At 36.9% G+C, this 27264-nt stretch overlaps 1 protein-coding gene across 1 annotated transcript in view; it reads left to right on the top strand.

The window, feature by feature from the left end:
* LOC137245567 (transcription factor SPT20 homolog) overlaps positions 1 to 27264 on the top strand; it is a 534100-nt gene that overhangs the window by 6609 nt on the left and 500227 nt on the right. The window contains 1 exon segment of the mRNA XM_067776456.1: positions 16747 to 18715. Within this exon segment, the coding sequence (XP_067632557.1) occupies positions 17093 to 18715 (1623 nt within the window). The 5' untranslated portion in view covers positions 16747 to 17092.

Genomic DNA, 27264 nt, shown 5'->3' with positions numbered 1-27264 from the left:
TAAGTTGCCGTGGTCTTTAACCGATCCCATCCATTTTTACTGGAAATATTTTCTGCTATAAGGAAAATATGTGTACACAATTTTGTTACGATATGTAAATTTTTCTTCGAGTTATGGCTCCCGAAACATAGAAAATTGCTTAGTCATAAAAGGGGCCGTGCCACGCCCATTTTTTTAAATTTGAAGTTTTGCCTATTTATTGTTATAAATCCACTTGGGAAATGAAATAACATTGATATAAAGCTCTTTTTTGCAAAGATATAGCTTATTTTATTCGTCCACGACCCTTTTAAAAATCTTTTATATAAAAGTGGGCGTGGTCCTTAACGGATTTCGTTAATTTTTCTTCAAACCATTCCCTATAGTTAAGGCAACCTCTCTGCTAAATTTTGTTACGATAGGCTTAACGATTTTTGATTTATGATTAATAATATTTGTAAAATTTATTTTATCAAAAGTGGGAGGTGCCACGCCCATTAAAAAAAATTTTCAAATTTTTATCCAGAGTCTCAATGTCAGTCCACATGTCAAATTTCAGCATTCTAGGTGTATTATTTACTAAATAAATACTCAGGTTTTTTGTGTTTTCCAAAATGTTATATATATAAAAAGTGGGCGTGGTTATCATCCGATTTCGCTCATTTTCAGTACCAATCTATTCTGGACCAGATAAGCTCGCGTACCCAATTTGGTGAAGATATCTCAATATTTACTCAAGTTATCGTATTAACGGACGGACGGACGGACATGGCTCAATCAAATTTTTTTTCGACACTGATGATTTTGATATATGTAAGTTTATATCTATCTCGATTCCTTTATAGCCGTACAACCAACCGTTATCCAATCAACGTTAATATACTCTATGTGCAAAGCACGCTGAGTATAAAAAGCGCACAAATTGATTGAGTAAACTGTGTATGTACAGGGGCGAATAAGGGTTGGGGTTTTGGGGCTTTTAAACCCCTCATCAGCTTAATGAAAAGACGCTTACCCGTCTAGACGATTTAGGCCATCCAGCACTTGCATATTTCTTTAGTCACCCACTTCTGCCCAATGCTAGATTTTACCACATTGAGAGCTAGTAACCAGTCTTCAAGCCTTCTGATAAACTTTTCTCACGCATATTCTAAGGCACGTCTCATCTGCCTTTAACGCCAGATGTATGTATATGAGTTTGCCCTATATATAAGAACGAAGATGGCATAAAACATATAGATTATTGTTCGTCAAGAGATGGACTATAGTTTTCAAGTGACTACATAATCTAGAGTAGCATTTGCTACACGCTACCACCTAATAATAAAAAATTTATTCCGAGTTTCGTATATGCGTATGTCAAAAGTGATATGGCTGCCAAGACGCTAGTGAGTCGATTTTTTTATGATGACAGCAAGAACTAAAAATTCTCCTCTGTTGGATTATCCTCCCCAGCATTAAGTCCAAGAAATCTTTCAAGGAGTCGCTTGTTTGAAGCCTGGGTGAGCTATAGTGGTAGAAATACTTGGTTTGAAGAAGCATAATAAGTTTCAATCGTCGTCGTGGCGGTGGGCTTAAGGCTTCATTCTGTATTGCGAACAACAGCTAAGGCGAACGATTCGCCTCTAAACGATTTCGTCTACTAATGAAATTATCTACCATTTTCGCTCAGCCTTTACGTTTCTTATTTCATGTCAAACAGGAAGGCGAAAGCAATTGTCAATGATATGTTGCCAGCGTTTAACATAGTGCAAATACAGTAGCAATTCGTCTCTGAGGCGAAACGGACGATCCTTTCTTTCGTAGTAGAGAATGAGGCCCTTAATTTTTGTATAATAAACCCGACAGAACTTCCGCTGGTGAACTGGGCCGATTGATTGCACCTTCCGAAAACACTTTGCCTCCGCCCATGTTTTGAAATGTGTAGATGAAGTCTTTATGTACAAAACAAAAAAAACAAAGAAATAACAAAACAAATAAGAGTTACATACAAATAATTTACTATTGGTTTAAAAGGTTCTTCCGCTATATATCCACATATTGCACGTTAAAATCTAAAAGGAGCTAAATAAAAACTTGCGACTTTACTCTGCAGGGGTCCTGATTTCTAGATCGAACCATCTCTAAACTGGATTAAATAGCCGTTCCATTACTCAACAAAAAACAGCGTGGTAAAAAATTCTTCAAGTCATGTGGGCAAGCCTGCAAACTTCTCACATTTTCCGAACAACCTGTTTTTGAGTTGGTCACTGGTCACTTATGCGCTCTGTATAAATAAATAACCAAAATGCTTTTATGTGCATATTTTACTCTTCCGGTTTTTCGCCAAATTTTTAGTTATCGCCCACTTTACTTCAATGCTTGCTTTCGCATATTTTTCTTATATGAGTTCTACTTTTTGAACATCTTTGCCCTTCTTTTTCTACAGTTAATTGTTGTTTTGCCGCCTTTTGTTTTACTGACGTCACAACATGTTCTCACCTCTGCCAGTGCGGACCCCGCTTCCTGCTCACACATACCAATCAACTTGAGTACAGTGACTTTTAGCAATTCTTTCGTCAGTTTCTATAGATTATATTTAGTAAAATTATTTTATGTATTTTCCTTGGTGAGAGTTTCATATTTACGGCTCTCAGCACATTTATACTGTTTTCACACAGACGGCTTATTGAATAATAAAGGCAGTTTTCTATATTAAGACGCTTATTGAGCTCAATCTTCCCTACAAAATTCGAATCTATAATTATTTCATTAGTAGCTAATCGAATGCCTAATGAAGTCAAAAGCACAATGCAACTCTGGTAGCAGCGTTCCGCTTCCGTTACCGCTTCTTAATTTTTGGTGTGTTCAGTGCTTAAAAATGACATTTGTCAAAGTAAATGTCATCCCTTCAAAAAACGCGAGTACTCTATAAATAATGTAAGGAATACTCCTTTGGGAGTATAGGACTGCTCCAAATCTAATCTGTATTCATACAAAAAATGTGCTCCAATTAACATTGCGATGCCCTAAGAGAGGAGTAGGTGATCCCACTCTCGCTTTGTTTGTGAGTATTCCATAGAGTACATACGTGATAGTACTTTCCAAAGTACTTTCACTGTATTACTCCATGGAGCACCCACAGAGGATCATATGCCAAAGTACTTAAGAGGAATTGTGTCGGAAAGAATTATCGAAGCGAATTTAATTTAAAATGAAACTAAATGAAGAGGGGCAATAAAACTTTTATATTTTATACTACGAATATTCTTATGTTATTTAACATTTGCGTGAATAAAGAAACTAATATTTCTCTATACGTACTTTAGTATGTATACATAAAACCAGTGCGCTGTTGCATTTTATTAGAGTTGCCAAAGTAAAATTTTATTATTAGTTATTTGCATGCAATATTTTACTTTTAGCAACTCTGTACGATCGTCATCGTGTCGTGATCACTGTCGTTAAAAAACGAGCAATGATCGGCTGGTCCGCAAACGCATTGCAAAGGAGTATTGTTAGAGTACTCCAACATGAAGAAAATGGAACACGTAATCCACACTTTTTGCAGGGATTGTCTACATGGCGGAACGATACAAGGTGGCCGCATCGAACAGCTGATTATAACCTTTAACCTACATCAACTACCGGCGCAGTACGATTTTGACATTTGTCCATCGAATTTACAAGTACATGGAATTTTTTTATGTGTGTAGGTATGTCACCATGCTGCCACCTTTTATCGTTCCGCCATGATTGTCTGTCATATAGCATTGTCATTTTATTCGCTTGACATTTCATCCTTCATACTAATCGAGCAGTTACTTCTGTGTGAAAGCAAAAAATTTACGATTAGGTAGGTAGGTGAGAACGCTACCATCACGCCGCATGGCAAAAGTATACTCTTCAGACGCGAACTACTACGTAAAGCTAGTTGACTCAACTAATCGACAATAGCCATCATACTAGATTCTATTTGCTAGATTCGTATCAAGCTCAATTCTCACGGAAAGTCCTGGCTCATTGGGAGACTTCAAAAGTAGAGTTAATGATATTTTTGTACACATGAGTTGTGATAGGCAGATGTCGCTGTTGTGTTTCATTTACACATAAGACTAATGGCCAATCAGCGATATCTATTTTGAAAAAGTCAGTTTAATAAAGGCAGTATATCCAAACTACAGACAAGAAACCAAACAAATTATCTGGCTTATAAATTGAACCAGAAACCTATCTGGATCTATCTAGCTCCGGATCATAACAAGCAGATAAGATGGAATATTTCCCTCCTGCACAGAATAGCAATTAAACTTCCTTAACCCTAACGCCATAGTCGTAACCATACCCATATCCAAAACCATCGCCAATGTGATAGATTAATGGTGCTTTAACCTAAAAATCGTGAAATTTTCATAAAAATGAAGAAAACGCATATAAACATATACCACAAAAAATAAGTCCTCCAAATTTTTATAGGTTATGGATATGGCGAAAAACCAAAAACCAATTGTTTGACTATGGTATGGTTATTGCTAGGGCGTTATGGTATGTAATCATTGACCAATTACATTGATTTCCATAAGGTTGGTTGGATAAGTCAAAATATGCTATTGACTATGGCGTTATGACTATGTCAACTTTGCCAGATCCTTTACACACATCCCGTTTATCGAATATTTTTCTTAGTCACTGTAAATACATACTTACCTTCGTAGGTAATTCAAACACCTCATCGTACACAATAATGTGCAATTTCCTTTACACTCTCTTTTTCCCTCTGCCCTTACACCGTTCAGATCTACTTTTGCAATATGCGCCTCGTGCAATCGCGCTCAAGTGACAGACAGATGTGTTTGAAGAAAGTAGTGTGAATAACAGAGATGTGAACTGAAGACAATTCGTGCAAATTTAATGTGGGTAAGCTTGTTGTCTCGCCAGTTGAAAACACACCGACCGATCTGCTCTTCGCTGGTACATGTTATAACATGCTTGGACAAGCATGTGGATTGGAACCACGAAATGTAACCGAAATCTTGCCAGCGAAGGAGACAAGGAAATTAAAACTTGAAAACAGAAATCTTATCATATCTTTGTTAGGTTTTTTCTTTAACTGTTAGTACCTACATACTTGCAAATAGCCGATATGCATATTAGACTGGGTCGATTTATTAACCGATATCGCGCCATCGATTCTCGATGGGATTTGGGCTCAGGAAAAAAAAAAGTTCCAGCCTGCGAAATTTCATTTTTTTTTTTTTACTTTTACAAAAATGTCCGCTTAAAACGTTGGCGATAACAGTTTATTTAAAAAGGAAAATGTTTAACGGAAATTTTTGGATCGGACAGGGGAGACATATGAAATTTTTTTTAGTAGGTCTTAAGAGGCGTCACTCGATACTTTGTTGTTGCCAAAGCAACCCTGTCATGTCGAATGTGATTCTCAAGGAAGTTTTGTTTAGTTTTTTTTAACTGAATCCTATATATTTATGCGGTAAAGTGACTTTGCATAATTACGATTTTTGGAAAGAGAATTAATTAATTAATTTAATACAATCAATAAAATAAACACAAATACCCCACGAAAATGTATAGAAGGCGTTTTTATAAATACATCTGACAAAAAAACCAACGACTTCTTTGAGAAAACATGGAGTAATTTGTTTGGCAACAACAAAAGTATCGAGTGACGCCTCTTAACAAATATATACTCTTTGGTAGGTCATGAAAAAAACCCTGAAAATCACTGTCGAAAAAAAGTAAGCAAAAAAATGAAATTTCGTAGGCTCGAAAATTATTTTTTTGGGTATGCGTAGTGCAACTTTTTGTTCCTGAGCCCAAATCCTATCGAAAAATCAATGGCGCGATATCGGTTAACTTTCGTCCATACAAATCGACCCACCCTAATGCATATACCTAAGTACATACATACGAGTTTCAGATCTAATTAGCTGATTGTTGTAATACATAGTTAGCAAATCAGACTGTCTAGATCGTTTGGGCCGATGCAATAAAGCACGCAGTTTTAGTAGTTTCGAAATTCTGCAGGAGAACGTAAAACATAGCGTCCGCAAAAGCAGTCTTCGTTCACACCCATAGCTTTCTTCAAATGGATATAAGCGTGTTACGCGTAGGAGGTTATTTTCAGCCCCGACAATACTGGCTCTGCCCATACCGGAGCGCACTCGCTAGCTTTCCTGTACACTTGATCCTTCGCCAATTCCTGTAGCTATGACTGGGTTGACGGGTCTTCCACTGAAAAAATACAAGTTTTCTAATACAACTGAATTTATAGTAAAAAATGTTCTTTTCCAAAGGAAATTTAGTTCTGTTAGATTAGGTTGAGTGGCAGTTAAAGGACAGGTCACTTGCTTGGTCTTTTTCTGGTCAGTTGCGCTACCACATAATTTAAGGGTGATATTAGCTTCCAGTTATTTAGCGAATTGCTGCGTGGCACCCAATAAGTTGCAAATAAGACGCAAAACGATGCTGGATATTTTCTCCGGATGGTCGAATACGTTTCGTTCTAGTTACTTACGGCTTGTCTACGCAAAGGCTGGACAGCTAAGCATAAAGGGACTGGATGATTCCAGCTCGTCGTCCTCCATACGGCTAATACAGCTGAGGCTGTCCCGTATATTAAGGCGCATCATATGGACTTAGCGTAAGTCACTTTCAAAACGTAAATTGAGTCGTAAGTTCTACACCTATTCAAAGTCAAATATTTAATGACGTCACTAACCCAATATAATTTCTTGGCTAACCCTGAATTTCAGAAAATTATAAAACTGCCGATTTAGTCTTAAGATTTTTGATGGTGGAATAAAGCTGAGACCTTCAAACTTGCCGTATCTGAACTCATTATTGTTATTAAAACCGTATTGTTTGTTGTCATAGACTACACAAAACTGTACTTAGAACCTAACTAAAGTTAATATACCTGCTAAGCTCAACCTTCCATTTCTTAGAACTGTTTTTTTTTTTTGTATTTTTATTATATAGCTGTGATGTGATGGTAGCGTACTGCGCCTACCACACCGACGTCCTGGGTTCAAGTCCCGGGCAAAGAAACATCATAATTAAGAATCGAGTTTTTTCAATTAGAAAACAGTTTTTCCAAGCGGGCTCGCTCCTCCGAAGTTGTTTTGCAAACGCTCCGAGTGAGTTTCTGCAATAAAAAGCTTCTCAGTGAAAATTCATCTGCCTTGATGCTACCGTTTCGGAGTCGGCACAATATATATACATACATAGGTCCCGTCTTACCAGTTTTTAGGAAAATTAAAAAGGGTCACGAGGCGCACTGAAAGAGAAGACCGGCCTAAATTACCTCGAAGGTAAATCGCGACAAGTATTTTTTTAAAATCTACCTTGAAAGTGTTTATTCGACGCTACGAACAAAGAAGTTTTTCCTTACCGGGAATATGCATTCAAAAATAATTTTTTATTTCTATTTAAAAAATGAAATATTTCATACATACATATCTGATATTCTAGCCAAGCATTTGATTGACGTCAATGAAAACGTTAATTATTTTGTAGCGAAAGAAAGATGACTAATACTGTTTTCACACAGACGGCTTATTGAATAATAAAGGCAGTTTTCTTCATTAAGGCGCTTCTTGAGCTCAATCTTCCCTACAAATTTCGAATCTATAATTATTTCATTAGTAGCTAATCGAATGCCTAATGAAGTCAAAAGCACAATGCAACTCTGTTGGGAGCGTTCAGTTTCTTAGTTTTTGGTGTGTTCAGTGCTTAAAAATGTCATTTGTCAAAGTAAATGTCATTGTCTGCATGGCGGAACGATACAAGGTGGCCGCATCGAACAACTGATTATAACCTTTTTTTATTTGATTTGATACATCAAACTTCCGGTGCAGTACGATTTTGACATTTGTCCATCGAATTTACAAAAACAAAGTACATGGAATTCTTATTTATGTATGTAGGTATGTCACCATGCTTCCACCTTGTATCGTTCCGCCATGATTGTCTGTCATATAGCATTGTCATTTTATTTCCTTAACATTTCATCCTTCATACTAATCGAGCAACTACTTCTGTGTGAAAGCAAACAATTTACGATTTCATTAGAAGGTGAAATGAGATCATTAAGTTTCTGTGTGAAAACTGTATTATACAGGCTAAGTTGTTGTTGATCACGTTAGAATATCATCGACTCAATGCATTTAAGGAACCTTGAAAATTTAAATAAAAGTTTCTTGAATTCAATGTGGGTTTATGTTAGGTCGGTAGGCAGGACCTTCGGCTCATTTTGAAGAAAATTCGGTTAGCAAACTTTATCTGTGAAGGTAACTCATTCAAACTCGCGATTGCGTCGGAACGATTTTGGCCGTTTCGTAACAAGTTCGCCAGCTATCGCTGTTTCGCGCTTAATTACGCCAATTGAGAGAACCAAAGGAGATCAAGTTTTCTCCCACCTACGCCTCTCTCAACTCAGTGGAGGTTTTGCCCTTCCTCTGCTTCTAAGTACGGGTACCGATAGAAGTACTTTCTTGACCAGAGCCTCTTCGTTAATTCGCATAACTTGACATAACTAGCCAGCAAAGACCTTGCATTTTAATATCCCCGGGAAGCACATACAGCTCAGATTTATTATCCTTCGGTACTCGCCGTCGGCGTTTCTCAAAAACTCCCAAGGCCATATGTGCCCATACATGAGGACAGGTATGATGAGCGTCTTGTAGAGCATGAATTTCGTTCGTCCAGAGAGAACTTTACTTTTCCATTGCCTACTTTGTACAAAGTTGCACTTGTTGGCAAGAGTTGTTTTCTGTTTTCTGCTGATTTGCTGGTTTCCAGATAGACGAAGTCCTTTACAGTCTCCAATTTACATATATTCGTCATCAGTGACGAGGTTGACAAAGCGCGAACGCGCTGATTATTTCTTGAATGACAGCAAGTCCTACGTCTTATCCACATTTACCACAAAACCCACTTGCTAGCCTTTTAGAGAAAGCAGAACTTACTTGTCTAGCTAATCTAAAGCCTAATTTAGTTTCGGGTGGCTCGAAGAGTCCTTTCCAATCCTTATGGACATGGTAGTCGGTTTACAAAAATGTACTTGGTTTAGTTGAATTTGGTAAGCTTACTCTACAATAAGGTGCACTGGTCGTATTCGTTAGGTTACACCTAAACTCAAATTGATAGGGATGCACTGGTCCATATATTACGACGACGGGACCTTCGGTATGTTACGCAAGCACACAAGTCTCCTAGGATGGGAGGTGCTAGTAGATACTGATATATCGGACGATGTAAAAATATCGTACCTAATTAGCGGCTAATAAGCAACAAAATACCAGCTAAGTCGCATTTCAATCAGGGAAATGTAAGTCAGTTTTATGAGGGTGCTTCGCACACTACACGTAAACCACGAAGCACAATAAAACAATCACTAAAAAGGAGTTAAAAATGTTTCTTTTCGCAACTAATTAGCGCCTAATACGCGGCAAATACCAGCGATTTCGTACTTAGATCAGTGTAGTACGAGATAAGTCAGTTTTTACTAGGGTGCTTCGTTAATTTCACGTGAATTTAAGCGAAGCCCCCCAAACCAAGCACTTAAGAAAGCGCGGAAAATTTTTTCTCGGCGCAACTAATTATCGCATAGTTTGCGACAAAAGTGCTTGCCCAATCACTACGGATCGACCACGATTAGAAAAACTTTTTTGTTAATTGAAAACACTTTTTTTTTAATTTTTGCGGTAACTTGCGAGTTGAACCCAAGACCCTCGGTGTGGTAGGCGGAGCATGCCACACACCACATAGGCCGACGGGGATGAGAAAGTAAAAACTTAAAAGTTGAATTCCGTACATGTCCCGTACAAACACGCATGTCCCATACAGACAATTTAGGTTTAGCACTACACTTTTACTATTGTGATGCCTGACCTTTCAGCCATTTACCATTTAAGTATCTCTTCAGACTTTCAACTCCATATCACAAAAAATTAGGAGTCACACCACCTAGATACGAGAGCCTCTGACTTACCAGAGCGACGCATCCGCAGAGAATGTTAACTGTCGTCTCATCTTTTAGTTCACAAATGCGACAAACTTATGTATCGGATAGAGTTAATTTACTTAGCTTATATCGTAGATTATGGTGTTCTGAATAGTACACAGTGAGAGTTCGTAGGTTATCTCTGCTTAGATTAATGAGTTTGTATACTGTCGTTGCTGGCACTCTGTATTTGTCCTGGACATTGAAACCTATTCCTAGTGTGTGTCGTTGTGAGTTCACAGGTGGGCTCTAAATCACCTATCTGAAGTTGGCAAGACAACCTTTACGTGGAAATAAATTAACTATTGGGTAAATTGCCGTGAATGCTGCTATAGTACCCCGCTCGACTATGTGGTCTGCCTGTTCATTACTTTCATGTCCCTGATGTCCGTGAACCCATCCTAAAAACTCCTTGTTTTAAATGCCAGACTCCAATGCATTTCTCTATTAGCTTTGAAGTAATTGTGTAAGATTCAAGACACGTAAAGCTGCCTGGCTGTCTGGTGGGGATCGATCAAAATCGCCTAGGCACTTTTGCACCAATGAATGACGATGATGATCTTTTAATGAGTTGTATGTATTTGTACAACAAACTTCCTTAAATACCAGGGACGGAAAATAATAATTTTTTTTTCGGAGTCGAAAAAGTCCTGGTCAAAAAATTGTCCTAGGTGAAAATGTTTGAGTTTCCAGGTATCCCTATAGCAATATCATGTCGAATCATGCATCCATTTTTATTTTTCGAACTTTTTCCATAGAAGTCCACATATAAAAGTAAAATCTGTATTTTTATTTTTTTAGTCCGATAGAACTAGTTAAACACGGACTTTTAAAAATAAAAGTCCCGAAATAAAAGTTAAATCCGGACTTTCATTTTTTAAGGCCAAAAGAAAAGTCCGGCTTGGTAACAAAGAAACGGCTTATCCGAATTAAAAAAAAATGTTTGTTTCGGATAAGCCGTTTCTTTGTTATCAAGCGGGACTTTTATTTCGGCCTTAAAAAATAAAAGTCCGGATTTAACTTTTATTTCCGGACTTTTATATTTAAAAGTCCGAGTTTAACTAGATCTATCGGACTCAAAAATAAAAATCAGAAATAATTTTTATCTTGATCCAAATATATTAAAAGTCCAAAATTAATAGTTTTGCAAGGAATTATATTCAGACCAATTCTAAACGAAAATTCCGTGCGAGTTTTTTCCCTTCTCGCATTCCTCGTATTCTAAATAAAAATTCCTTGTGAGTTTTTTCACTTCTCCCTTTCCTCCTATTCTGAACAATGTTCGAAAAAGAGGAAACCGGTTATGGGAGAAAAGTAGATATTATGCATGTAAGGGAGAGGGAGATTTCTTTGCCATTTCATAGGAGTTTTTTCACTAGTTAAATTAAAGGGAATGCATCAAAATAGTTAAAGGAAATTCGTTCATTTAAGAAAGAACACTTATTTGTACAAATTTGTGATAAAATATGTATTTACATTCTACCACAATATTCTCACTGTTAATACAACAACAACCACAATATTCTTTATTTTAAGTCGAAAAGTATATCATAAGCAACGGAAGAGTTCTTCGCATATTTGATGCAGCCATCCAGAAATTGCGCAAGGATTTTTTAAGAAGGCCTAATTAGATTTTGGCATATGGCGAAAGGCGAACTCAACTCGACGTGGCCGCCAGAACATTGCTTTGCAGAATGAAAGCAGGCAACTCCAGCGGATTTGTGTTATCCCGCCGTTTTCTTCTTATGCCCCTCTGTTGATGTTGCTGTGGCACCAATTCATTACTCATTTCAGTGAATATCACATGAAATGCAATAATGTGCATTGTTTATACCTTTTTTCTTAATTTCAAACAAATTCGCAACAATAATTAAACTTTTCAATTTTTTAAACAAAATAAGAAATGCGCAACGAAATTTCAATTGACAAAACAGCTGACTTCGAAAATTCGAAATTCCTATTCCCCAATTTTTCTTCTCCCTAGGAGAAAAGAACTGGAGGAATTTTTCCGCGGGAATAAAAAAATCCGCGAGAACAAAATTACGCGAGAATATTTAGAATGGTCTGATTATAAAAGGAATAACAGTTTCGGCCTCTGTTAAATACATACAAATGTATACATTAGCACGTGCTCTTTTGTTGTTGATGTCGTAGCAGTGCTTCACCCAACAGCAACCATAACAACAACACGTGCTTTATCTACTGCATAGGGTTACATACATTCATTTTTGTCAAACCGGTTTTTATTAGCCGGCATGCTGACTCATTGTGCTCGACCGCAATCTTACACATCTACAGGCCTATAAGTATGTAAATGCGCTTGTATATCTATACAGTAAGATATGTGCCTAGGTAGGAAAAGTCTGGTGCTGGGTATTCAAGGGAAATTGAATATTTGGGCCGTAGTTAACTGATATCTGTTTCTGAGCCTTTGCCAAACAGTAATAAAGCTCCTTAAAATCAGGGGTCGTTAAAGTTGTAACTTTTGTAATATAAAAACCTTTTTAATGATTATTTTTTGACGTACATGATGGTAGCCGTCGCAAACATTGGAAGAAAATTAATTAAACCCCAGACGCGCCAATTTTTGCATTGATAGCCTCCCAAGCGCGGTGCTGCAAAGTGTCGAAGATCATGTGCAGGTCATACAACCTTAGACTGACACAGTGACTCCTACCATTAAAAAGAGAGGCCTGTAGCCTCATGACGGGTATTTTGACTGGAAACTGCCTCCTGGCGTTACATGCTTTCAAATTAGGCTAGTTAGAGATGCTGTATGAAGTGCGGTTTGGAGGAAAAAACTACGGACTCATTCAGTCTATGTGAGGTCCTCATGTACCGGCCAGTTCAACCTAACCTAGTCCACTACGCAAATACCAGATTGAAAATCCGCGCCGATTCCTCTAAAATGCAGTGGCTTTCAAGCTAGCGACTACGCCTGTAAATGTTGCTCAATCACCTGCAGTACTGGTGAGGGTTGGTTGGTAGCTACACTTGTACCAATAACGCTTGAGTCTTCCATATGTATTTAAAGTTATTAATCAAAGTCAACGAATATTTCAGAACCAGTGCCATTTCGGAGGGCACCAAATTATTAAATAAATATCTATTAAGTGTTAGCTCTATTCACTGAAGGAAAATTTGTGAAGACAGACCATGATATACCAACATTCACATTAAGTATGACTCCCATAAACGAGGTGCTGATGACGTTGAATTATTGGGCATGAAAGTCAGTACGCAATGCCAGATTCGAGAAGGTGTCACAGAGGATATAAGAGAAATTATTTGTAGAGGTCGATGAGGGCTTTAATTTGTAAAAATTTACCTACACGAGGAATAGGTCAATCAATTATTATCAATCTCTCATCTGTCCATCGCTTGCGCTTAGGTGTTAAGGAAGAGCACTGAAAGTTACTTACTATATTGCCATATTTATACAGTTTTAGTGTGACTAGTGTTGTTGCATACCATACTTAATGCCCAAAGTGAGGGGTTTAGACCTTTAGTCAATTACTCTATTAACGTTGTTGTTGTTGTTGTTGTAGCGATAAGGTTGCTCCCCGAAGGTTTTGGGGAGTGTTATCGATGTGATGATCCTTTGCCGGATAAAGATCCGGTACGCTCCGGTACCACAGCACCATTAAGGTGCTAGCCCGACCATCTCGGGAACGATTTATGTGGCCACATTAAACCTTCAGGTCATTCCTCCCTCCCCACCCCCAAGTTCCATGAGGAGCTTGTGGTCGCCAGAGCCTCGTCTGTTAGTGAAACAGGATTCGCCGCGGATAGGTGAGGTTGACAATTGGGTTCGGAGAAGCTATATATTGCGCTGGCAACCTGAAGGGTTGCGTTACACAACCCCTTGAATCTGGTATTTTAGTCGCCTCTTACGACAGGCATATCTACCGCGGGTATATTCTGATCCCCTAACCCGCTGGGGCCCACTATTAACGTAGTTTCCAGGTGCTTTAGCACCACCTTCGCTGATTCTGGAGCACCTATAGCCTATATCAGCTGTCGTTACACGAAAGCAGCGGGTGAAGTGCATTGATTATCTGGCATTCGATCTTGTATACCTACACCTGCCAAACGAATTGGGGACGATCCACTGAATCTGAAAGCCAGCCGCAATTAGATTCCATCCATTTTCTCAGGTGTTGTATCTCTTGCTTGCTCTTAAGTAAGTTGCTCATAAGATGAAATCTCCACATTAATATGCCTTATCAGGGCATTTACATAATCGACTTGATGAAGTTGCTTACCGGTCTTTGCTAGGGCAAAATGCAGTACTGGCTTGGGCAGAAGTCTTTGATCATATCCTGGCGAACTTGCTAACGGCACCAAACAGCAATTTTAATATCATGAAAACGGCATTCATCTTCAAGTACACTAGTTGGATCAGTTAGAGCAGCAAAGGGTCTATAAAGGTGTCAGTAATAATTTCTCTGTTCGCGGTGAAAACAACATTGTACTGTGAATGGTGCAAGTAACTGACGTGTAACGAAATTCGTTGTCCCCATTGCATTGTCCATTAGCGGCGGTAAGACTGGTAAACATTCTGTCTACAAGTTTTTCTTTATTAACGAGACAATTCGGTCCCCGCCCTTTTCTATGTCGCCCTCTCGCCTACAAATCCTGTTTCCGAGCTATCCCTTAAACCTTTATGTGGGATTAACTGCTTATTCCAGAAATGCTGACTGCCTTTGTCGTACTGTCTAGGCACACGATTAAAAATTGTATGTTAAGTTTTAAACCATTCATCGGTTAATGCAAGTTTTCAAACTTGTTTGACCTAGTAAATTGAAACCCTTTCAAATTACTACTATTATGCTTTCTGATTTTATTTGGTATAAAAATGTTTTAAGACCAAACCCAAAAAGTTCAAAACGTCAAAAAATAGAAACTTCTAAACAGTACTTGTTTTAAAACAAAATCCGAAGTTTGAACTTGCCGCTGAAAAATTAAAAAAATTTCATTTCCTAAAATTGCTGCAAGTAAGATTCTGTTGGCTTCCCCTACTTTCGTAGGCGGGCCGCTGCGTTTCAATTCGGTGAACTTTGTTAGTGTCTGCATAAAGCTCGTACATCTCGTCATTAAATCTTCTTCGTTACTCGCCGTCGCCAATGCCTAGAGGCCCATAAATTTTTCGAAGAACTTATTTCTCGAACACTCCCAGAACCGCCTCATCTGATGTTGTCAAAGCCAATGTTGTCATAGCACCATATAGCAGGACGGGATCGATAAGTGATTTGCAGAGCATGATCTTCATTTGCCGTGTGAGGACTTTACTTTCAGTCTCGACAGACGTTGTTGTTTGTGTTTTTATTTAGTTTAGTCGCATAAAAACAGCAATTACTTTGGCGGTTCACAAAAGTCTTATTTTTCATGTTGTCTCTCCATAGTTTGAAGCTGCAAGCTGTTAAAATGAGGATGCTTTGACAAAAAACCGTCTTATCTAATCGTTTGTGTGGGAGTTATATGCTAGAGTGCCCTGATCCGGTCGGTTTCGGCAAATGTTTAATTGGACATCAAAATATACCAGCTCACCAAATTTCATCAAAATATCCAAAAAGTTGAGGAACTAGTTTGGCGTTTAAACAGACAAACGTACAGATGAACATGGCCAACAAATCAACCCAGCTAGTTATCCTAATCTTCTCGAACGAAAATTTGTTCCCTCATAGCATTTTTACGGTTGTTGTTGTTGTTATAGCGATAAGGTTGCTCCCCGAAGGCTATCGATGTGATGGTCCTTTGCCGGATACAGATCCGGTACGCTCCGGTAACACAGCTCCATTAAGGTGCTAGCCCGACCATATCGGGATCGATTTATATGGCCACATTAAACCTTCAGGCCATCCCTCCCTCCCCACCCTCAAGTTCCATGAGGAGCTTGGGGTCGCTAGATCCTCGTCTGTTAGTGAAACGGAATTCGCCGCTCGAAGGTAAGGTTGACAATTGGGTTTGGAGAAGCTATATATTGCGCTGGCAACCTGAAAAGGTTGCGCTACACACCCCTTGAATCTGGTATTTTAGTCGCCTCTTAAGACAGGCATACCTACCGCGGGTATATTCTAACCCCCCAATCCGTTTTTAACAACAATAGCTAATAAAACAACAGCACTAAAAAAGCTGATATACCAAGTAAATATGTGCATTGTACATATGTACATATAACAAACATACTGTGTGTGCGTGTAGAGTTTGTAGAAATGATCGAGTAAGCAATACAAAATAGAGCAAAGCATTTGAAAAAGTGGAAAGAGAAAGGTGAAATTAAAAACACCGCAACAAGTAAATCATTAAACCGAATAAAAAACAACAACAATAATTAAGCTAGCGTGGTGAATTGCGCAGTGCAGGCACATTGTTGGTTCTAACGGATCAACATCAGCAAGCAAAACCAGCAGTAATAAACAAAGCTGAAGAATTTTTTGGTTTAATTTAAAGGCTCAGTGGCTGCTGAAAACTAAAAGCAACAGTGTTGTTTTCTTTTATTCTGGATAAGGAAAAATTTTTCTTTTTTTTACGTTTACAGTTGAAAATCGAAAGGGGCGCTTAATAACTGACGTATAGAACGAATCGCATTTTAAAATCTATTGGGAAAGTTATTGATGAAGTTTGTTAAAATCACAAGCTAAGTACCAGATGTATAAACACTGTTGAAAGGTATAACTAAAGAAAACTTAAGTGAATTTCGAATATTCGAAGTTATAAAAAAAATACTTAGCAGTAAAATCAGCGTGTTTTTTTTTGTTTAGAAAAGAAAAAAGTGCATTTGTGCAATTTCGAAATTAATTTCGAATTTTTGAAGATCTAAAAAAATTATATATTTGCTGTAAAAGTGAACAGCTGAATGTAATAGGCAAAGCAGCAAGCTCATACAAGCTGGAAATTGCGAATTAACTAAGTTTCTCGTTTTTATAATCCATAAAAAGTCAAGTTTCTTTAAAAAAGTCAAATAATAAGTGTCGGCATAACTAAAAATCGCCAACATTCCAAAAACAACAATAGCGCTGCAACGAACGGTGCTTCAAACCAAAAACACTGCTACGTGTGTGTGTGTGTGCATAAGTGTGTGTTATTGACGTTAGCTAAAAACGCATAATGGTAAATTCGAACAACAACAACAAAGCAGCAACGTTGGCGACAACAAATTCAAAAGCAAAAAATTCAAAGCAACAAGTGAAGCAGCAACGACAAACGGTTGGTGTTGTTGTAATGAGCGGTACAACAACATGGGGTTCAATAAGTAGCGCACAACAAAAACAACAGCAACAACAAGAGCAACAGCAGCAAACACCTTTGGGGGAACAAGAGGAGAAGCAACAACAACAAGAACAAGAGAAACAGCAGCAAGCAAAGAAAAACAAGTGCAAAAATTCCCAAAAGCTTGATAACAACAACAAAACCAATAATGAGAAAACCGGCGCAGATAACAAAGAAAGTAATAACAATAACAATGTTGCTAACAAAATGAAAAATGTTAATAGTAATGACATGCTTGATGAGAATGTCAAAACAACAACAAAACTTATACAAACTACAACTGCAACACAAACAGTTTCCGCCGTTAATAGCAACAACAATAACAGTAGCGGCAATATTGAGGCGAATTCATGCGCCACCAGCAATGATAACGAAACAAAAATACGAAAAAATCTAGAAGAACAATTGCAATGCAAAACGACAACAAATGTAAATAAAATCAACAACAATCGAACTGTGAGCAATAATAATAAAAATAGCGCCGATAAGAACTCCAAAACAAACAGCAAAACACGTAGCGAAAACAAACAAAAACAACAGCCAGGCACACAACAAGCTGATAACAACAACAAAATAAGTAACAAGAAAAATAACAACAATAAAAATAAAAATGATAGCAAAATTTCCACAAACACCAAAAACAAAATCCAATGGAAGCGTATTGAAAAGCGTAATAGCGTCATCTTTAGCACCAATCATCACTACAACAACTATAATAATTACAACAATTCCAATAGTAGTAGCAATCAAAAAAATAAAAACAACAAATATCATATACCCGTATCTAGCACGCCCAGCACAATCACCGACGAAGATTACTATGATGAAGATCGTGATTATGATTTGTATGATTTGTGCTTCGACAACAGCAACAACAACACAGCTGATGATACCGATTCGCTGCCTTCACAGGATTTTCAACAAAACAAATATACAACACGCCGTCGACAACAACAGCGCCATGAAAATAAAAATACAAAAAAATTGCCAAGCGCCAGTGATTTATTGACCGCCGCTCTTATGGTACCATGCAAGAAATGTAATAAAGTGAAAGCATTCGGTATATCAGGCGCATTTGGGAATCCAAAACAATTTCGTAAATCCAAATCATGTTTGGGTGGTGGTGGTGATGAGACTGGTTTAGTTAGCGAACGTAATTCTATTATTTCCATGAACAGTTTAATGGAGGCTTGGCAAGATTTGGGTGGTAGTAATGTTGGCAATAGCAAAAATAAAGATAATAAAAACCAACGTCCTCAGCAATATGGACGTTCACATAGCGATCGACGCACTTCATTCGATCGCGTATTCGCTGAACGTAATAAAGATTTTGTACCAATTATACAGCCTACGCGTCCAGTACTCGCATCATCTAACATCGAACGGATTCTAAGCGATACAACGAAGCTGGTGATTATCGAACGTGTGGGGAAGGGACGCTACACATATCCCATTATGCAGGTGAGTTTTATGAGAAGTGATTATTTGTAAACTATTTCCTAAAGAACAGTCTACCTAAAAGTCCGAATATTAAAAACGTATTCTAAAAAACCTAAGGCCAATTATCGAAAATAATATTAACAACCTAAGCGCAGCTAGACTGCCCTCCCATAGCGAGTTAGAGGGCTTACCCAAATGATGCAAAGAGTGGTGGTGTAACGTGCGTTCCATGTGGGCATATTAAACCGTTTTTTATTGTTACCGGAACGTACGGGATCTGTATCTGGCAAAGTACCATCAACATCGATAACTCTCCCCAAAACCTTTATCGCTACAATAACAACAACAACAAGACAGTCCCAGGATAGTACAGCAAATACATTTTAATAAAATCGGACTTCTACAGATATTTTACTAAGCGCTGACGTGCAAAGGTAATGTCAGTGGCTTTTGTTTGCTATGGCACAGCAGCATCTGAGGGTTCGAAAGGTTTTCGAAATAAATATATACTAAGGCCACGAGTTAGATATTTATGAAACGTTATGTTGTTATGAAACAAGCCGTTAATATGTTATGAAACAAACCGAATGATTGCATGACCCCTACTGCATTTTTGATGGGAAAATAATGAGCTTCCTTCGATTCATCACTTTCTCTGCCGACATCTAGTACCACAGACGAAACGACTCATATTGCTAGGAAATTGTTTTCTCCATAGTTTTATTTAACTCCATTCGTACTTTGCTCGGCCATATCAATACAAAAGTGAAATACCACTATAAATATTGCATTTTTTTAATAACAGACTGTGAAGTCTTTTTATAATTTTCCAAAATTTTATCAAATTTTTATTTTGGATCATAAAGTCAATCCACGTAACAAGCTTCAGCACTTTGATAATGAATTAATGCGTTTTTTTTTCATTATTCGAAATTTTCTATATGAAAAAGTCGTCTTACTTCGCTTATTTTCAACATCAATATGTTCTGGCTAAGCCAGTATCCCCAATTTCGTAATAATATCTCAATTTTTGCTCTAGTTATCATGATAACGGATGGACGGACAGATGTTGTTCAATCAGAAAATGTTTCGATGCAGATAATGACGATGTAATGAAGGCCATATGTGTATATCTCGATTCTTGTATGCATATTCAAGTACACGTTGGGTATAAACATTTCAGGACAGTTACGGCATTGTTTTCAGGTTCTTTCGAAGCTTCCGGATTTGTGTCGACAGCATTTTGCCGCCTTTACAAAACCCTTTCGGGATCACTTAAGGACCTTTTCGGGCCAATTTCGGTATACCTATTCGAGACATTAGCGTCGCGGATTTTTTTTAGTTCTATTTCATGATTTCATATTTAATTTTGGGCTCAATTCGATACTATGTATTTCAGGATCATTTCGTGATCATTTCGGGAATTGTTTCCAAGACTAATTCGCAAATTAGTTCAGCATCATATCTCTATTGTTTTTGCAGATATTTTGGGATACCAGATCATGCTATGGTAAAAGTTAACAAATAATTATTAAATTTTTATTTACAATCCCTGTTCTGTACCAATCTATTTTGAGAACTCTGGTGTGTATCAAATTTTGCACAACTTATCAATTTGCATTTTAAACTACTTTAAATCTTTTGCATTTGATAAAGTTCATGACCTTTCAAAGAGCAGGAAATATGTTTCGTATGTAAATATGAGAAATAAATATGCATAAGAAGGAAATTACACAAATTTTAAATTTAATAGTAAAACATTTCGCAACAGGTTTCGATAATGTGGTTTAGATATGCACACTCGTCACTGTGCCACTTTTGGAAAAAAATATTTCTATTATAAAAATACCTCATTCAATCAACACATATTTTTTATAAAATAATGATTGAAAGCATTCATTTGCTTGTTTAATTTTCCAGCGTGCGAATCACAGTTATACCACTGGTTATGTAAAATGATACCAAAAAACTTTATGAAAATTATCGCAAACTAGAAATTTTTATTAGTTTTATGATCATTAAATTGTATTTTTTGTTGTTGTGCGTACATTTTCCTGCTTTTTGTTATTGATATTAGAGAAAAATTGTAAGTTTACAAACGGCGATGGTTACTAGGACATGTTTCTGAATTTCACTTCTTCATCAGCTAGCTTTTCGGGAGCTGAGCGTTGAACTGGAATCTCCAACATTCATATGAGTGCAAAGGCAGATAGATGCCTTTATAGCTCCGACACATAAGCAGTTTTTTATATAGATGAGTTTAACGCACGCTTATGCATTATGAGTAGATTGCATGTATTTTATTGGAGAATGGTAGAATGAGCGACACTGGCGTCATCTGATATTGAAAAGTAGCCAACTCCACAATTTAGTTCCAAGCAAATCATAAGAAGAATAATTTGACATTTGCTTTGGCTAAGGGTGTTGGCACACTTTGCAAGTGAAATTATTTTTCCCACTGGTTGGTAAATTTTCTAACATTTTTCACAATTAAAAACTGCAATATAACAATCTAATACGACACAAAATATGTTAACAAGTATTTTTGTTGTATAGGGAGAATGTTTACAACAGTGATTCGCTAAATTTTGTATGTGAATGGGTAAGGCGTAATAAACTTCAATTGCCAAGTCTGAAGTTCCTTCATATTTACAAACGCAACATCTTGGGTGATTGTGGCTATGTTATTGGAATGCATAAGCTTGTGTTAAACGCATCTATATGAAAAATTTCATTGTGTCACGGCCTTTAGCTGCTTAGCCATCCTGCTTTTCAGTTGCGGAACGAAAATTAAGAAAAACGTACGAAAACTGCAAACACGTTTTATTTTCAGTATCATTGAAATTAAAGACGTTGTTAGCGATAAGGAAAAAACATATGAAAATATATTTTGATTTATTTTTTGCAAGTAGCAAATGCCGCCCAAATTATTTTGCCTGCACACAAGGCGAATTCATTACAGGTGGTGTTATCCCATCAGCTGATTGCTTCTTCTTGATAATTTTCCATACAAAGCCTTGTAGTACAACATATCAGTTAATCGAAATCAATGAAAATTTTCTTTTGACTTGACATTCTTCCGTACGGCGAATTTGTTGAATTTGCTTTGCCACCACCTAGCACAGATTCGCCTTGCCCGCACCTTAGCTTTCATGTTTTTAAACAAAATGCGCTCTATTCTCTCTTTTCCTACACAAGTCACTCTCATTCACATTTGGCCTCTCCCATTCCCTTTAGTTCTCATTCCATTTCGACTTTCTCTCCTTTTTCCTCTGCCTACTCTCTTTCATTGCTACTCTCACTGCCATTTCCATTACCACAACAGCTTCATATAACTCTTTACCAGTGGTCGGCAAAAATTAAAATAAGAGTGTATTAGTGAGAGCGAGAACACGAGCAACCCAGCAGGAAACTAAAGTTAAAACAAGTAAGGAAGGTTAAGTTCGGGTGTAACCGAACATTACATACTCAGTTGAGAGCTTTGGTGACAACATAGGGGAAAATAACCATGTAGTAAAATGAACCGAGGGTAACCCTGGAATGTGTTTGTATGACATGTGTATCAAATGAAAGGTATTAAAGAGTAGTTTATGAGGGAGTGAGCCATAGTTCTATAGGTGGACGCCATTGAGGGATATCGCCATAAAGGTGGATCAGGGTTGACTCTAGAATTTGTTTGTACGATATGGGTATCAAATGAAAGATGTTAATGAGAACTTTAAAAGGCGTGGGCTGGTAGGTGGACGCCTTTTCGAGATATCGCCATAAAGGTGGATCAGGGTTGACTCTAGAATTTGTTTGTACGATATGGGTATCAAATGAAAGGTGTTAATGATTATTTTAAAAGGGCGTGGGGCTTAGTTCTATAGGTGGACGCCTTTTCGAGATATCGCCATAAAGGTGGACCAGGGGTGACTCTAGAATGTGTCTGTACGATATGGGTATTAAATTAAAGGTATTAATGAGGGTTTTAAAAGGGAGTGGTTGTGGTTGTATAGGTGGTCGCCTTTTCGAGATATCGCCATAAAGGTGGACCAGGGGTGACTCTAGACTTTGTTTGTACGATATGGGTATCAAATGAAAGGTGTTAATAAGTCTTTTTAAAAGGGAGTGGGCCTTAGTTCTATAGGTGGACGCCTTTTCGAGATATTGCCATAAAGGTGGACCAGGGGTGACTCTAGAATGTGTCTGTACGATATGGGTATTAAATTAAAGGTATTAATGAGGGTTTTAAAAGGGAGTGGTTGTAGTTGTATAGGTGGTCGCCTTTTCGAGACCATAAGGTGGACCAGGGGTAACTCTAGACTTTGTTTGTACGATATGGGTATCAAATGAAAGGTGTTAATGAGTCTTTTTAAAAGGGAGTGGGCCTTAGTTCTATAGGTGGTCGCCTTTTCGAGATATCGCCATAAAGGTGGACCAGGGGTGACTCTAGAATATGTTTGCACGATATGGGTATCAAATGAAACGTGTTAATGAGTATTTTTAAAAGGGAGTGGGGCTTAGTTCTATAGTTGGGCGCCTTTTCGAGATATCGCCATAAAGGTGGACCAGGGATGACTCTAGAATGTGTTTGTACGATATGGGAATCAAATTAAAGGTATTAATGAGGGTTTTAAAAGGGAGTGTGGTAGTTGTATATGTGAAGGCGTTTTCCAGATATCAATCAAAATGTGTACCAGGGTGACCCAGAACATCATCTGTTGGATACCGCTAATTTATTTATATATGTGATACTACGAACAGTATTCCTGCCAAGATTTCAAGGGTTTTTTTTCGCCCTGCAGAACTTTTTCATTTTCTTCTACTTAATAGGGTAGGTGTCACACCCATTTTACAAAGTTTTTTTCTAAAGTTATATTTTGCGTCAATTAACCAATCCAATTACCATGTTTTTTCCGTATTTGGTATAGCCTTATGGCATTTTTTCATTTTTCGTAATTTTCGATATCGAAAAAGTGGGCGTGGTCATAGTCGGATTTCGGCCATTTTTAAACCAATACAAGGTGAGTTCAGATAAGTACGCGAACTGAGTTTAGTAAAGATATATCGAGTTTTGCTCAAGTTATCGTGTTAACGGCCGAGCGGAAGGTCAGACGGTCGACTGTGTATAAAAAGTGGGCGTGGCTTCAACCGATTTCGCCCTTTTTCACAGAAATAAGTTATCGTCCTAAAATCTAAGCCTCTACCCAATTTCACAAGGATTGATAAATTTTTGTTCGACTTATGGCATTAAAAGTATCCTAGACAAATTAAATGAAAAAGGGCGGAGCAACGCCCATTTTAAAATTTTCTTTTATTTTTGTATTTTGTTGCACCATATCATTACTGGAGTTGTATGTTGACATAATTTACATATATACTGTAAAGATATTAAATTTTTTGTTAAAATTTGACTTAAAATTTTTTTTAAAAGTGGGCGTGGTCGTTCTCCGATTTTTAAAATTTTTATTAAGCATACATATAGTAATAGGAGTAACGTTCCTGCCAAATTTCATCATGATATCTTCAACGACTGCCAAATTACAGCTTGCAAAAATTTTAAATTACCTTCTTTTAAAAGTGGGCGGTGCCACGTCCATTGTCCAAAGTTTTACTAATTTTCTATCCTGCGTCATAAGTTCAACTCACCTACCAAGTTTCATCGCTTTATCCGTCTTTGGTAATGAATTATCGCACTTTTTCGGTTTTTCGAAATTTTCGATATCGAAAAAGTGGGCGTGGTTATAGTCCAATATCGTTCATTTTAAATAGCGATCTGAGATGAGTGCTCAGGAACCTACATACTAAATTTCATAAAGATACCTCAAAATTGACTCAAGTTATCGTGTTAACGCACGGACGGACATGGCTCAATCAAATTTTTTTTCGATCCTGATGATTTTGATATATGGAAGTCTATATCTATCTCGATTCCTTTATACCTGTACAACCAACCGTTATCCAATCAAAGTTAATATACTCTGTGAGCTCTGCTCAACTGAGTATAATTACAACATGCAGAGGATGTATTTATACCAAAAATGTTGGAAAGTGCCATTTTTGATTCAGAAATAGTTTAAAATACATTCATATTTTCAAGTCGCTTAAAAAATCAAATTTCCAAGACTTATGTATATATTTGCCGCAACCGAGGAAATACGAAATGTTTAAAAATATGTAGCTGATTTAAAAAACAAAATCATAAAGATACATTCATGTCAATTTTTTTACTATTTTTCTAAGTGTTTAAATATTCTATAGTAGTTTTTTGCAGTGCAGAAGTTCAATTTTTTTTGCCGAAGAAAAAAAAAGGAGTCCAAAATGAAATTGTTACAACTTTTGTTAAAAAAATTTAAAAAACTCATAACTGTTGTATTGAAAAGTTATTTAATATAATGTACCCAAAAAGGTAAAAAACCAAACCTAAACATGTTTGGAAAATGAGCTACATATGGAAAGGTCGGCATACCAGTTGCGTTATGCCATCGTAATATTTCTCACAAGGAACCTTATCACTTTTGTGACAACCGTACGCAGTGTTTAATCGTTGCTGTCTCGCTAACGACTGACGATGGAGAAGCAAGTCTGGCTCAATTGAGCTATGGCGCGCCGACCACTGCACCATTGTGAATGATGACAAAGTGTGTTATCTTATCTGTCAACTGCCTGACAGGCTGTTCAATATGGCTACTTTTCAGCGTTTTGACAGGCTCTTCAATATGGCGTCGCCTATCTTCAGCGGGTGATAGAAAGAGATACAGAATGAGACAGCGATAGTCAGATACGAATCAGGTGATCCAATCACTTTGGGATTTTGACGTTTATGCAGAAGATATCACACTTACTCATCATTCACAATGCACTGCACTTTATCAATGTTTAGTATTCTACCATGAATACTTCCAAAAATATACAAAATGAAGTATTATGTTTATTTGGAATTTGTCCCCCGCTTTTCCAACTGTGGAGATCAAGCTTATTTTATCTATTACGCAACTTGAGTTATCTGCGATGAATACTTCCAGAGATATGCCATATTAAAAATTTGTATGTGGTCTTTATCAAATTTCACTTTTAAAGTATGTTTATTTACCGAGATATGAAATATCTCAGCAAAACATGTGATCAGTCCACTATGAGTCTAGAAAGGGAAAGTAATACAAAGGAAAACAAATGTTCGATGCGAAACTTATTATAATTGTTTATGCCTGAACGGATACCGTCAGATCGGGCCTGTGTATACGCCTTCTTGTAGTGTCGGACAGCTTCTATTTCGCCTAAACTTTTTTGAATCATTATGAGTTTTTTTCAGATAGATCCTCTTCGTACCTCTTTTCTTTGAGCATTCCCTATGAAAAGCCCAATTATCATCTGTTTTTATGCTTTAAACGGTACTGTCGCACTAATTTTTTTTGTACCCCGCCTTTACAGTCGATAGGTTTTCTTTTTTCGCATACTGGTACGGTCGGGCGGCTCCTTTTTCTACCCTACGGAAATACTTAATATTATTTTAGACTGAGTAATCACAATACCCATAAGGCGTAAGTGGCAATCAATTACAGCTCATTTTAGACAAAAGGGATCAATCGTGCCACCCTCTCTTTAGGAATTCGTCGCACAATTTTTGGAAGGATTTGAATAACAACGGACATTGACACGCCCACGATTCATAAATATAACCCACCCAGCATTGACAAAAGGTAAAACAAGTTTCGAAATAAACTTTTTTTTAACTTTTTAATCAAGAAACCGAATACAATACGAACGTTGAGTAGAATATCACCAAATCTCAGAAAACTTTTGAATAACGCCCTATTTGAGAATTTGTTTCAACAACGCGTTTTCCAACCATTTTCTGATCTTAAATTCAGTACATTTTGATATAATCTGAAGCAATTATGAAAACAAATTTAGATAGGGCGTTTTTGAATCCAGACCTGTTAAATAATTATTACAAATGGTAATGATTAGCCGTTCCATTGATTATTTTCTTTACACGCCATTTAATGATTACTTGCCATTTTTTTTCTATTTTTAATGATTACTTTTCAATTAATTAAAAAAATAATCAAAAAAAAAAAAAAAATCATGATTTTTTACGATTATTAAAAAAATCAAAAATAATCAAAAGTAATCAAAAAACGCCCTTTTGATTACTTTTGATTATTTTTGATTTGTCGATTATTTTTGAATTTTTTATTTTTTTGATTTTTTAAAATTTTTTTTTTGATTTTTTTTGATTACTTTTGATTATTTTTCCGCTTTGTTAAAAGAAAAATTCTTATTTGTGCATGCACGGAATAATTTCTGCATACAAGTACATTTTAGGATGCAATATTAAATCGTAACCGCTTATCGAGGGAAATATATACATGCAACATATAGGGCGAATGGTATATGAGCGTTGATCTAAACATATTCTCCGGTAAGTATATAAGCCAATTTTGTTTTGTATACAAAATTAATATATCCAATATTTTGGATTACGTTATGGTTATGCACTGATTGTTTTGTAATCAAAGTTTATCATATTTATTTTAGTAATATTGGTTTCATATCTTCGCCAGTGTGGGGCAATGTTCTCCAAC

Source organism: Eurosta solidaginis, chromosome 3 (genome assembly GCF_040869045.1).
Source record: "Eurosta solidaginis isolate ZX-2024a chromosome 3, ASM4086904v1, whole genome shotgun sequence".
NCBI lineage: Eukaryota > Metazoa > Arthropoda > Insecta > Diptera > Tephritidae > Eurosta > Eurosta solidaginis.
This window is presented reverse-complemented; position numbering and strand designations above follow the sequence as displayed.